The sequence below is a fragment of the Episyrphus balteatus genome, chromosome 1 (assembly GCF_945859705.1).
Source record: "Episyrphus balteatus chromosome 1, idEpiBalt1.1, whole genome shotgun sequence".
NCBI lineage: Eukaryota > Metazoa > Arthropoda > Insecta > Diptera > Syrphidae > Episyrphus > Episyrphus balteatus.
Window position 1 is genome coordinate 13353711 of NC_079134.1, and position 15212 is coordinate 13368922.

The 15212-nt window shown below is 30.0% G+C and overlaps 2 protein-coding genes across 2 annotated transcripts in view; both read left to right on the plus strand.

The window, feature by feature from the left end:
• On the plus strand, positions 1-13828 carry LOC129920044 (uncharacterized). Its single transcript, XM_056001203.1, has 3 exons — positions 1-343; positions 904-975; positions 13394-13828. The coding sequence occupies exons 1-3, from the start codon at positions 155-157 to the stop codon at positions 13826-13828; spliced, it is 696 nt and encodes a 231-aa protein (XP_055857178.1). The 5' UTR covers positions 1-154.
• LOC129920037 (carbohydrate sulfotransferase 11) overlaps positions 13797-15212 on the plus strand; it is a 16076-nt gene continuing 14660 nt past the window's right edge. The window contains exon 1 of the mRNA XM_056001193.1: positions 13797-14229. Coding sequence (XP_055857168.1) covers positions 13942-14229 — 288 coding nt within the window. The 5' untranslated portion in view covers positions 13797-13941. The remainder of the gene's footprint in view (positions 14230-15212) is intronic.

Genomic DNA, 15212 nt, shown 5'->3' on the forward strand with positions numbered 1-15212 from the left:
AACATTTTTCTTTTTCTGCATTTTTTTTTAATCAAAATAAACTAAAATAAATAAAATAGATGTTGATGATTTAAATATAAATAAAGAAACAAAAAAGTATTTTTCTTTGACATTCTAATAAAACAATCTTCTAAATTAAAAAAAGAGATCAATCATGAGTTTCGATACAAAAGCCGGTTCCTCTTCCAAAAATCATCCAAAAATGTCCCAAAATAAATCCGATATGGACGAACACATTGCTCTTTGCAAAGCTACCGATGCCATCCTTCAAAAAGCCATTACCTCGGATGAACATTTCTCCGATTTACCACCAGATTGTACACTTGAAGAGCTTCAAGCTGCGGTGAGTCAGAAAATCAGAGAATTAAAAAAACAAACTAAAAAAAATGGTCAGTGAAAAGTTGTTTCGTCACTTGATACTTTTTTATAAGAAGACACACGCAAAAAAAAAACAAAAATTTCTGGCTTCCTTCTTCTTTTTCTGTCTTCTTCGATGACCCTCAACTTCCGACGACGATGGACATCGTTTTTATTTTTTATTTATTTTTTCTATAATTTGTTGTAAAAAGTAGGTAACATAATAATTTTCTACTCAATCGATATTTGTCAAACAAAAAAAAAAAAACGATGTCTTTAGGTCAGTAAACTTATGGAAAATAATTAGTAACTTTGTGTGAAATTGTTCATGTCCATTTGTTGCGTCTTGCTTAACAATCTTTTGCATGGGTTTGGTTAATTCAGTTAATGCCTCGAGAAGAGAGAAGAAGTAAAAGAAGAACTTGATTGTTTGTTAATTCTTTACTGTCGAAGAGTTTAATTGTTAGTTTACTTTACGCATTCTTGTTCTTAACCCATAATCGGTAAAAATTAAGTAATTTCTTTCTTTTGTATTAATTGAAATAGATTGCCTTGGCCAGAGGACAAGTGACAACTATTTATGTGAAACGAGATGGCCTTTCTACGCTTAAAGTTGTGGTAAGTCATTTGTTTTTTTTCTTATTTTATTTGTAAAAAGAAAGAAATCAAGGCCGCGATTGATGTATTGATTTATACCTTTTTCTCCCCTTTTTGTACCTCTTAAGTAATAACAAATACTGTTGTAGTTTAAATGTATGTATCAGTTTTTAAGTTCCTATAATTTTAAAAAAAAAATTTTTTTTTTTGCGCAATAAAGTTGCGTAGAAAAACCCTTTGAGTATTAAGTTTCAGAACAAACAACAATAACCTGTTTATTAGCTTTAAATGGGTTTGTTTACGTTATTAGCTTTGTTATCGGATGTTAAGAAACAAGATTATCGAATAAAATTAACACGTAACGGTAATAAATCGTTAATTTGTTGATAAGATTGATATTGTTAAGAGTTTATTTAAGTTGCGAGTGATAAAAGTATGATAATTGGGTTGCATTTGGGTTATAAAGGTGAGTATTGGTTATAATTTTTTTTTTTTAATTTTAAGTGGGTTAAAATTGGAATCACAGTCGAATAGGTTTAAGGGGTTATATCTAGTTGTAAGTGCAAAAAAAAAACCTTTTTTTTTGTGGATTTTTTGTGAGGAGGCATTTAATTATATCTTCTTCTTCCTTTTTCTCGGCGCTGTTATGATCTCGATGTCGAGGGGATCATAACCTTCCCACGTTACTGCTTCACACTAGTGATCCGCCTGTGGGATTCGCCGGGTTGACCTCAGAAATCGGCGGCAAGCCTCCCGGTTTTGTATTGTTCCGTTTCTGAGGCCAACTGAATGCTGGTGTTTTTGCATTTTCTTGTACCAGGAGTTTTTAGGCCTACCTTTCTTATTATTTCGTGAAGAGAGGCATTTAATTATATAAACATTAAGAATACATATCCATATTGCAAATTTAATGTATTAAAATAATTCGCTGTGTATTTAAAAAAATATTGGGTTCCGTTATTTTTGTAGTAGATTTCCTAGACGACCTCCAAAAAAAAGGTGTCTGGCGGTGAGCAAGATATCTCTGATCTAAGTCACTTAAAATTAAAATAACCAAAAGATTCATTTTTAGGATAGACAAATGCAGGTAATGAACGAAGGTATAGTCAAAATTTTGATTTTTGACAAAATGGCGGCTTCCCAAAGAAAAAAATCGTTGTTTTTCACGAAAATTTACACTTTAAAGTGGCTTAAAAAATCGAATTATTGTCAAAAACCTTTTTCCTTCGTTCATTACCTGACGAAAGTATCTAAGAAAATTGTGTAAAAATTTCAAGCCGATTACTCCAGGCGTTTCGGAGAAATTTTGCTCACCGCCAGATACCGCCAGATGGAGGTCGTCTAGGAAATCTACTACAAAAATAACGGAACCCAATATTTTTACTTGCGATATAGGTACTGTAGGGCAAGTTTAGGATTCGTAAAAAAAATCAAACTTGAGATAACAATTTTACATGACATTACGATTATGGAGAATGCCAAAAAAGTTGGTCCGGCAATTCTGTCTGTCTGTCTGTGTGTCTGTCTCTATCTGGAGCTGCACCCTAAACGAGTGAAGTGATTTTCTTCAAACTTGGTAGTTAGCAGTTTTTGGTGATTCCCTAGAGGGGAAATTGAAATTTTTTTTTATGACCAAAACTAACGGTACCTGCCATATAACGGAAATAGAAAAGTTAATTTTTTTCAAAAACGGCTCTAACGATTTTGATAAAAATTTTTGTGTGTAGTACTACACATAAGAGCCAACTTTTTAAATAAAAAAAAATATTTTTTGTACCATTATTAACGGCACCTGTCATAGAACGGTTTTTTTCGTTTCTGAATATCTCGTACAACATTAACCCGATTTAAATGAAAATTTTTATACAAAAGTGTGTAAGTAAAGATAATATTAAAATTTTAGAAAATTTTCAAAAAACGCATTTTTGGATTTTTAAAAAATATTTCAAAATTTTTTTTTGAAAAATCAATTTTTTGAAAACGGATCAATGAAAAATTTTGAAATTTAGTTTTTATGTGTAAAATAATTATTTCTTCAAAATGGCATACCAACTTTTTTTTTGAAAAATGTTAAAAAATTTTTATATATAAAAATTTATTTTTTTAAAAAACGGCTCCTACAATTTTTTTCTAAAAATACCTTTTTATACAAGAAATAAAATGCCATATTTGTTTTTTTTTTTAAGATAATTTAAAACGGAGTTTAATTAATTAATTTTAAAAACAGATTTAATTTTTTTATACTACTTATGAAATTTCTTCAAAATATCAAATTTTAAATTTCTTGAATAAATAGCTTTAACATTATAGTTACTTTAAGCATAAGAGCAAGTACGTGCGACCCCAGTCGTGCAATTTATTTTAAATACACAGCGAATTATTTTAATACATTAAATTTGCTATATGGATATGTATTCATTATGTTTATATAATTAAATGCCTCCTCACAAAAAATCCACAAAAAAGAAGGTTTTTTTTGCACTAACAACTAGATATAACCCCTTAACACAAACATTTTTCGCAAATTTTCCAGAAAGCAAAGCTGTAAAAACCTAGAGTTTTTTTTTTTTGTTGCCTATAAAGGTATATCTTCGCTGCTATAAACTACTTAGTTTTTGAAATATGACTAATGCCAAAACAATGCCATTCATTGTAAAAATCCGAAGATCGATGAGTTTAGCATACTGCTCTTTTGCAGATGAAAAACTAAAGTCTCTCAAAATACACTCTTTTTCATCAGAATGGGTACACAACTTTTCAAATTTTCATTAATCGTTTGTCGCCAAAAGTGGTGCGTGACCTAGTAAGGTTTTATTGTTTTTTGGTAGTTTAAGATGTTAGGTAAAGCAACGGCTAAAATTATTTCAAAATGGACCATAACTTTCGCATTGTTTTTCTGGTAAAGTATTTTTTGAGGAAAAATTAACTTATTTCTTTCTTCATCAGAATAGGTACACCCTTGTTATCTATAATGTTTTTGTGGATTTCGGGCAAATTTACCATTAAAACAAATAACTGGACTTTCCTTAGTGTAATTTAATAATTATACTACCATTTTGAAAAGCATGGGTGGGTTAAAATCGCTAAATTTTGGCGAAAACACCTTGAGAAATAAAACAAACAATGAAGGATCCACCAATAATGGTATGATTAAAAAAAATTACGAATTGTGAATATGCTCTATCCAGACTTCAGATACAAACATTCTGGGGGTAAAAAAAATGAATGGTGGCAGAAAAAATGCAAAAAACCACTCTTAGACGAGTAAATTTTTGCATGTGCTACCAGTTTTAGTGGATTAACGACAAGAATAAAAGTGAAAAAACGGTTGTTATTTGTAATTTGGAATGGTCATTAGTCCCAATCTTCTAAAATGGCTGAATTTTGAAATGACACCATGACTAAACCAAGAACAGAATTGTATGCGTTTAAGGTTTTTGAAATTACTTATCACATGAAAAGTTGAGTGGTATTTCTTGTTATTTTTGGATCAACGAACATTTAATTTTGATGTCCTTGGTGAGTTTAACAATCAGTTTTACATCCTACGAAGGAAGAAACCATTTTGAGCCCAACTTCATAGTTGAAAAAGAAGTGTTAAGGCATGGAAGAAAAAAATCTACTACTAATAATGAATTTCAAACGTGAAGAAAGTCACAATAATTTGTAAATGAATATTCAAGAAACTTTGCCTTAATTCTCTAGTATTTGTGAACCAGTATACTGAATTTTTCAACAGGACCACGCCTCCTATCACAAAAAAATGCTCTGTAATATATTGGAAGGAAGTGCAAATTTAGGGAGTACTTCAGTATCTGCCATAGAAAACAACCCTGAACCTTGTTGAAAATGTTGGGAAATGGCTAGCCCGTACTGATGAAATTTGTGATAGTCGATTTTAAGACAAAAATATTTCCTAACCCAATATTTAACAATTTAGGGAAGAGATTCAGATAGATTGCACAGAGAGATTTAACAATGCAATTCCTGGACAGTTTTGTTATTTTTTTATGAATAAAAACGCCACTATACAAAAAATAAAATAAGGAAAATTAATTTTTTAGAAGAACTTGATTTAAATTCATTTCATGGACCACTTTGACATCATTCTCTATGTGTACCTATTCTGATGAAACAAAAAAATAACTCAGTTTTTCGATATGAAATGCTTTGCCATAGAGAAACAAGAAAAATAACCACACGTTTTGAATTATTTTTTTTTGCTGATTCTGCTAACATCTTAAACAATGATTTGACACCAAAAAATTATTATTTTTCCTACACTGTAAGGAAAAAAGGAATATTGAACATTTGAAAAGTTGTGTACCTATTCTGATGAAAAGGAGTGTAAATGTTTTTATAGCTTTGTGGTCTTAAGGATAATCTGCCACACACTGTTACTTTCCTCAGTGATTCGGTAACGATTGTGTAGAGTGTAATAGTTAATCCTGACTTCAAGCTGTAACCCAAAAATAAAAATCCTGACTTCAAGCTATAACCCAAAAATAAAAATTTGGCTTTCCTATCTTATTAGAGTCTATCTTATTCTGTTATAAAAGTTGCAAATTTGAACTTTAGCCAAAGTAAGTAGAGCGAATTTTATCTTTATCGTGGGTTGTCTCTCATATAAAAAAAAAAATTATTATGTATTTTGTTTATATTTCTTTAATATTTGTATGTTTCATTTAATATTGAATTCAATGTTTTTTTCTTAGTGTAAGTTTTTTGTAGTTATCATGGACGGATAACAGTTTTGTGCTGGAAAATGATCGCAAGACGGTGCTTGCTATAAGCGCTCTTCGACTATGATCTGATACTGTAAACAAATATGCATATTCTCTAGAAGCAGTCTTGAAATATGTCTGGTGAATGTATCCATTTTGTATTTTGTACATTAGTTGATTGATTCCAAGCTATTTTCGTTGAATTCTTACACGTACTGGTTTAATAGCTTCACTCATAGAAATTTCCCTGGAATGATAAATTTTTTAACTTTCTTCAGGACGAGTCAATCAACTGAATCATTATCTGGGGTCGAATTTCGGCATACGTTCGTTAACGAACGGTTGCTATGTGTCCCTATCGCTTTCTTATAATTAAATAGAGACAGAAATAGTCACAACGTTAACGTATGATCGTAATCGTGTGGCGTAATTCGACCCCTGATAAACGTTAACACCTTAAGAGGTTTTGACTATTGTTTTCTTTATAAACCCCTTGCTTTTATTATACCTCATACTGAAACTCATATTTTTACATATTAAAAAGGTAGCATATTTAGAAAATGCACATATGATCTTAGTTTTAACCTAGCCACAGTAACTTGACTATGTACAAAAGACGACGTTTTTCTTTACTGAGCAATGAAGAGTTTTTTAAGTGTAAAATTTCTTTCAGTGTTATCCAAATCCTCTACTTTGATCAGGAAACCCGTTAAAAATTAATAAAATTTAATGGGTTATCAGATGTGCTCTCATTTCGATTTTTATTAGAATATCACGGTGAAGGTGTTGTTTTTATCAAAAATAAATGTTGGTTTCTTTTCTCGAAACTTTTTCCTTCCGCTTGAGATACTTCTGAAAAATGAATGTTTTCAAAGACCCATACGGTAGATTAATCCGTACTTTCTGGCTCGTAGTCATACATCCATAAATCGTCAACTGTTGCAATCTTGTACGCCCTTGCTAACAGTGATTGAATTTTTGTAGCATTTAGTTGCACCAATCCACAAGAGCTTTTTTTTAGTGATTGTCAATTTATGGGAGATCGCGATCCAACGCGAACAAAATTATTTCATCACCAAAAAATGTTCATGCAATATTTTATAAGCGCTACTAATGTTACTTATATGTCAATTGATTTTCCAATTTCATGGTATATCACATGACAGTCAACTCATTTTGATGAAGACGAAATCGCGTGCAAATAATGACGAGATAAAAAAAAATAATAAAACAATCGCAGTTATTTCTATAGTTGGTACCGAAAAAATGTCAAATTTTATGAAAATGATAATGGTGCTACTGCTACTGTTGCTAAGCCTCGCAATATACATAAATGGCTATATACGTATCCAACAAATCTGTTACGCCTCACGCAGGAAATATATTTTTTTTTAATTTTACCAATTTTTTTTTTATCATTTCTCCTATTCTTTTTTTTTGTTTGAAAATTAAAATATTTCTCATTAGAATTCACATTTTTCAACTAAAAATCAAATTGAATTCCAAACCAACAAAATATGTAATTTAATAGCACACATGCAGGAAGTCAGCAAGTGGGACTTGCTTGTGTGTTTAGTTTTGAAACAATTTTACACGTGTTAACGTATTTTCAAAAATTACATTTTATCACGTCTTAAAATATTAAAAATTCCATTGATTTGGTAATATTCAAAAATACATTTTTTTTATTTGTTTCGCTATTAAGTAAATTTGATATTCACAATCACCTTGTATAGCAATTTTGTGACAAAAGTATAAAAGATCGTTTGTTTTACATAAGAAAACATTGAAAAAACAACACTTGAACTAAATTCCTTCAAATAACAAAAGCTTTTGTTTGTGCACAAGTTTAAATCGAGATCAAACATAAACATATTTTTTTTTTTTTCTATTCAAGCTGAACAAATATAATTTAAGACAAGTTAATGGGGAATTTCATTGAAATAGAACTTAACTTGGAAGACAACTTTATTATTCAATTGATAAATTAGAAAAATTGTTTTTATAAAAGTTGAATTGCAACTTGCAAATAAGGAAAAAAACCTTGCATTCTAACTGAAAACAAAACATAGTTTTGTTATTTACTTTTAAAATTCTAACAAATGCTCGAAATCTTTCCTCACAAAAAAATCATGCTAACGACTTAATTGCTGTATAGATATAATAATCATGCTTAGATTCTATGGTACCAAGGGTCAGACTTTTAAATAGCGTTGGCAAATAGCTATAATCAAGAGTGTGAGATAAGGTTTTGATTTTTTTTTCTTAAAAAAAAAAATAAATGTTACCATACAAGTAAATTAGTTATAAACAAATTTGCCCTTGTGGTTGTTTGATAAAATACATAATATTGAAATCGATTTTATTTTGCGCATTTGATAGTGTAGTCGTCACTGATTAGAAAAATTATTATCAAAGTAGAAGTTTTTTTTTTGTGGGCTGAATTTGGGTTAAGATTTAAGATGGTTAAGATTTTATTTTGCTTATCGTTTATTTGAACTCTCCTACCGACCAACATAAAAATTGCTTCTTTAAATTCCAAATGAATATGGAAAATAGTCAATACCAGTCAATTTGCACAGCTATTTACATTTGTTGTGAAAATTGTAGGATTATTATTATTGATGAAAAAGCCTGCAGAAATACAACTATATAATTCTCAACCATTCTCTATTTTGTTACGGTCACTATGACGTATGTGGAACATTCAAACCAATATCCAGTCAACAAAGGAAAAGAAAATATTAAATATCTTGTAGTCTGTGTTATTTTTCTAAGCGGTAGGGGTTACCATCTTTTTAATATCAGCTAGACCACGGGCAATATTCTTTTTAGGTGCACGAATTTAATCAAATTCCCCTAAAATAATATAGTTTAAAGTGAGTTTTCACTGTAAAATATAATTATAAGTGTTTGTAATCATCAACAACAAATTTTGCGTATAAGAAGGGTACAACAGCATCTTACTGATGACGATGAGCGCAACTGTTGTGCCTGGGCGAAACGCATTGTTTTGGACTACAGGTCAAACAAAACATCAAATTGAATTTATTTCATAAAGTCCATAAAACAAAAACAAATTCTTGTTTACGTTTTCTTCTTCTTCTTGGTTGGGGTAACCTCCAGGTTAAAACATACTCAAAGACCCGAAGCCGAGTTCTAAAAATCGAGGGTAGAAATATTCAAAAAATCAAAAAAAAAAAAAAAAAATTCCTGGGTAGAGTGCATTTTTTTCTGACAGAAATATTTTTTTTCATCTTAAATTTTCCAACAAATTTGGCGTTGCCCTCCGTTTTTGGTAGAATGCACAATTATTTTATACAAATCTCTTATTTACTTGAACACTGTCATAATTAAAAAAACTGGTTTTTCAGAAAACGAGTTTTAAAGGAGAATGGGCAAGTTTGTATGGAACGTGGACGTTACGCGGCCATGAATGAATTTGTTATTTTTTGATGTAATTAAGGTTTACATATATTGTGCAGAAGTTTTATCCTTGTGACGTACTTTAAAAACGGATAAAATGCATTTTTGCATTTAACACTTTATATAGATTGTCTCATTGTTATAACTTAATCGCGTATTTTAAGTGCAAAAAATGATACTCTGTCATTTTCCCTGATTCTGAAGACCTTTAACTTGAATATCCAACCACTAGAACACAAACTATAAGCATTTTAACACAACAATTTCAAGCCTATTTTGAGAGTTTCGTTGTTCAATTTTTTGTTAGTTTGAACTGTTTGAAAACTTTCGAACAAAATCTTGAAATGGTTCTCTAAAAAATCTTATATTATGGGTTCTATTAGTCGGATTTTCAAGATTTATGTCTTCAGACTCAGGGAAAATGACAGAGCATCATATTTTATGTTACAAATAAAAATATAAATCAATTTGTCCTTCATACATTGAACAATGCATTTACAATACTAATACTGCATTATCTTGCATTCTTAATGCAATACAGCGAAACGTCCATAGTAAAAGTTTTTCCTATGTTATAATTCTTTCATTTGATACAAATTTCATTAATGGCCGCTCAACGTCCAAAATTCCCATTCTCCTTTATCATCGATCTATTTTTACATGAAAAAAGTTAGTTCATAAAATAAAACTTGTGCTGCTTCTCCGTCAATTTTTGAAGTGAAGAAATTAATTTTTGCACGATTAAAGATTACTTTGTTCCAATAACTTCCGCATTAATAACTCAAAACTCGTGATTTTTGAGTTAAGACAATATTCAAATGAACGACATGTATCACTATAATTAGAAAACCATTTGTCATTATGAAGTTATATTAAGTCAGAACAAGCGACTCACTCAAGTTAAAAATTGACTTTTTTTCAACAATTAATGTCTTTGATTTGAAACCCCTTGAAATAAAAGCTCGGCTTTGTTTTAAAAATTTCGTGTTTAGGCCTCGTTTGTTCACACTCGATTATTTTTTCTTTCTAAAATAGATGAACTTTCTTTGATTAAGTTAAAATGCTATAATAACAACTTATTTCTTGTTAATTTTTTTTTTTTACTACTTTAAGTTGTCATTTAAGCTTTCTACTTTTAGGTATGCTTTTCATTGAAAATGTCAATTACTTTTAAAAATCAAGTTTAATTTAATTTCACAATACAAAGCTGATGACATCTAGTTTAATAACTTAAGCGCATATAATACTTGACTCATATTACTTTTACGAACTTTGTGTTCTTTAATAACAAAAAATTCTGATATAATTGGAGCACTAAACGTGTTCAAAGTTTCACACATTTACATAAATGAAGAATTAAAAAAAAAAAATAAATAAAAATGACAGGTTTCTTGACCTCTGAAAAGAGAGACTTGTGCGTAAGAGAATAATAAAAATGATAAAATCGTGTTTATGACAAAGTGACAACCCAATCATTCATCACAAAATGTAATAAATATAGTACAAGACATTGACTCTCAAGACAGATGACAAAACATTTGATTTAAAATGAAGAGCCTTAAAACTTTTAGGCTTAAAAATTCATGTTACAGACATAATCGGTTTGAATTTTTTAAAATCCAAAAACACCTCAAATATAATTGCTAAGGCATATGACCATCAAACTTAATTATTAAAAAATATGCAAAACAAATAAAATGAAAACTAATAGCTTAGAAGAAGTCCAAGCGCTGTGATCTGATACACTGTGTTGTGTGTAGTGTATTTGTGAGCAAAAAAAAAAAAAGAAAACATTCCCTTTGGTTCTCAATCAATAAAGCTTTTTTTGAATCGATATTCTATTTTGCATGATATCTCCTTCAATGAGTTCATAAAATGCTTGTACATTGATTTGAACTCGTTAATTGATTCGAATGTAAATTGATCATAATTAGCTTGTTATACACATGATAGTGTTGCCATAAGAAAAAAAAAAGAAAAATTTAAATATTTTACCAATTATTATGATCATTTAATTTCTAATCTACAAATGTTTTTTTTTTTTTTTTTTTATTTTAAAACTAGAAAAATATTTAATACTACTGGTTATTAAAAAAAAACACCGCAGTAATAATTTTTCTTGTCGTAATTATTCACATTTTTTAATACTAGATAATTGTACTTTTTTTGTTTCGGGATTTCTTATTATTTACTGAGATAAAGATGAATATAATTAATAAAAAAAAAAGAAATAATTACAAAAACGTGTATTGAATAAGTTTGAATAATTAAGCAAAATAAAAATTGCCTAGGAATGAAATGTAATTGTTTACATGGAATTAAAAGGCTTGTTAAAAAAGTAAAACTACTTAATGATATATGCAGATTACGACTTGTTTTTTTTTTTTGTTATATCGATGAAACTTTATGTTATTTAAGAAACAAATATATTAAGACAAAAATAGGTACCATTCGAAAACACAAAATATAACGTTCTAGATGTTCTCCCGTTCTTACTGAGTAAGAAATGGTATTAACAAAACTAGTAGATTCCCATTGGAAAAAGCATTGATTAATATTTTGAAGAAAACTTCTTGAAAATTAGCCTGTTTTTGAAAAAAAAAAAAATAATTTTTGAGTAGTTGTAATATTAAAGTTTTAAATTCCAAAAACACCATTTTTTTGAATTTTTTTAAAATAGGCCGATACATATTTTGGAGTTTTTTTTTCGTGTATTTTGTATATATGTATGTAGTTTTAGAATGGCATCCCAAGGGTTGGGGTCAAAATTTTACCGAGGTCAAAATTCTTTTGTCAAAATTCTGCAAAAAATTATAAAAGGGTTTGGAAAATGTTAAAAAGCGCTTTTAATTTTTTGCAGAGTTTTGTGAAATCATCATCTCGCAAAATTTGCGGCTTATTTGAGATTACATACTTACGAGTACAATCTAAATTTTTTTTTTTTTTGGTAAATCGATAAAATTAAAAATATTAAGAAAAGGTCTTTAATGATAAATATTTTCGAAAAATAATAATTGAAATTTTTTTAATTAATCAAAAAGAAATTAATATTCAAAAAATTCAATAAGAAAAGGAATATTTTTCATTACCCAACATCGTTTCTAATTTGTTTTCAACGGTATATATGTAGATGTGGGTTATAAGAAAGTCAGTCTTCTAGACAGTTAGGAAAGTACCATACTTGCATTACATCAATGAGGTGTATTTTTGTTTAGTAAACGCATAAGCTACCAAAAAAAATTTTGGTACAATTTTGAAAAGCAGAATTTCGAAAGGCAGAATATAATTAAAGCAGAATTTTGAAAAACATAAGTTTCTTAAAAAAAGAATTTTGAAAACCAGAGTTTTGAAGTCAGAATTTTGACCCGCTCTCGCATCTCAAGCCTCGAAACACAAAGTAAGACTTTTAAGGGCGGTTTTAAATTTTTTCTCAAAATTAATTGCCATTTTGGATTTACATTTGTTTCATAAAAAAAAAATCACTATTTTTTCTTATTTCGCTATGTTACAAGTTTGCAAAATTATTATTTCGCAGCTTTCCTCTGGAATAGTAATTCATTCGTATAACGCTTTTTTGCTTAAATTTAATAATTCTATTAATTTAATAGAAAAAAAAACTTTGTGCCCTTTTAGCAAAAAAAAAAATTGCTAGGGAAATAAAAAAGTGCAATTTTTTTTGCGAAATGATAACGATGCTAGTAAAATTCACATAACGTCTGAATAAAAAAATTAATCTTAGTTTCCAATTAAATGAAATATAAAATGCGACAGCACATTATACAAAATGAAACACTGATGCTATAGTATTTTGAAAGTAACCATTAGTTTTCAGTTCAGTTTCTCATAAATTTATAACCTGCCCGATAGATAGTCTTTATACATGCGTAAAAACAATTGCACGAAAAGCTTTCTAATAATTAACTTTAATTGTCATCCTGACTTAGTCATTAAAGTTCATTGCTTTTCTACCAACGCATTCCCCATAAGTGCATCTGGTATTTCCACTTGCCGTAATTGACAACAGATAACTTCCAGCATTGATTTGTTATTGAAAACACAATTCCCATGCTACTTCGTTTTGCCATAAATTATTCACGTCAAAACTGTGTTTACTTTGTTTCACTTTTTATAAAAACAAAAAACCACGTTTAGGGGTCACCATCATCTCATAAGTCAACTTCCAACACCAAACCAGATTTTCAACGAGTTTCAAGTTCATGGATACCTTCTAGCATCTCCTTATATTCATTTTGATACTCAAAACCATTTTTGTTTCTTTTCTTTTGCAGCTACCCCAACAAAATCCAACTATAGCAAATCTCAAGAGAGCCATCGAACGCACGGCGAATTTGCTCCATCAACGAACTAAAAAATCAACATCATCAGCAAACGATCACGAAAGAGCAAAAGATACGAAAAAAAGCTCCACCGACACACCTCCACGGCGAATTAATGACGGTGGTGGTTCTCTAATAGCAGCACCACGACCAGGAAACCAACATCGCAGCAATCCGTCATGGCGTTTTCTCTGGAGAGCCTATTGCCTTACTGAGGCAATTTACAAAGAACCCGAGCACTACCTCAAAGCATCAGAGAAGCAGCAGCAAACACTGCCAGACACAGACGGTCGTCAGTTGTTAAGTGACTTCGGTATCGGTCACAAGTCGGTGCTGCGATTCGTTAAACGTGAAAACTACTTTGGTCGTCAGAGGCAACGTAGCTAGCGCTAGTCGCGAACCTCAAAAACCCGCATATCAATGTTAACCGTCCATTTCGCAGAACTCTTGATTCGCTTAACATTACCCGACGACGACGACATACGCTTCGCATTGAAACGATGATCCTACGCAATAGGATTACCCATGTTGTAATCCTTATAATAGTGGCACTGTTGTCAGAAGAAAGAGCACATTGCTTCGACGATGCCAACAACAATAATGTTAAGATCACTAAACACGGTCTGGAGTTGACTCAGACAATAAATATTCAACGGCAGGAATATATGCAAAAAATGTGCGAAAATATGGGATATAATATGCAAACACTGGAAGACCTCACCGATGAGCAAATGGAACATATGATTGTCGATCCAGAGCATAAGTTTATGTATTGTTATGTTCCAAAGGTGAGTTTGATAATTTTTTTTTTGGGTTTTTGTTGTTGTTTTTGGGTTGTCAATGAAAAAATTAAATGGTTTTTTGAGTTATCTTTGAATTTTTGTCGTGTTTCTTCACTCTTCACCCGTTTTGCTTGTCCCTTTTGCCCTGCTCCATTTCCGTCCGACGGAGTTTAAGTTATAATTCCCCTAGGGGACAAAAAATGATATCGAATCGACTACAACGATGAGTTGAGCATTTATGCGGTCGACGTTTTCATTAATTTTTTCATTTTTTCTCCTTTTTTGTTTTTTTGTTGCGTTCTTATGAGTTTTTTTTGTACTTGTTTGTATTTTTGGTCGAATGAACCTCTGTCAATATAAAATAAATGCCCCGGTTAAAGTTAAATTTTCAAAATACATACTTGCTTGTTCACATATTTTTATTTTGTATAAAGTTCTTGTCAGCTACTGTGCCATTAAATAATTCGACTTGAAGTTTGGAGCATTGAACTAAGGACAGTTAAGAAAGATTGTTTTGGTGTTTGGTTCTGGTGAACATGTGGTTGATATGACGCAAAAAGATTGTGGAAGATCATGTTTTTAGTGAATGTTTCAAAAATGTGTTGATAGCATGTGGCCTCTTGGAAGAAAAAAAAAAAAAAATTTAAAATGTTGTTCTGGTGAAATTTATAGAATTATATTTTAAAATTTGAATCTTGAAGCGTTAGGATCTCATTGGACTTAATTTAATTTTTTTGTATAATTTATTTTAATTATTATTTCGCCTAATGCGAAACTTACAAAAATCCTGACTTTTGTAAGCTTATTATGGGTTCCGTCGGAAGATACTTCATTTTAAATGTAAAATTATTCTAATAAATCTGGAATTTTTAAAAAGTGAATAGGTCTTTTGTGTGAATCTACAAAGTCAATGTTAAGTTTGACGGCTATTAAAGACTATATTCTAATTTGATTCTTCTACAAATGTAATCCCTTAATGAATGAAGTTA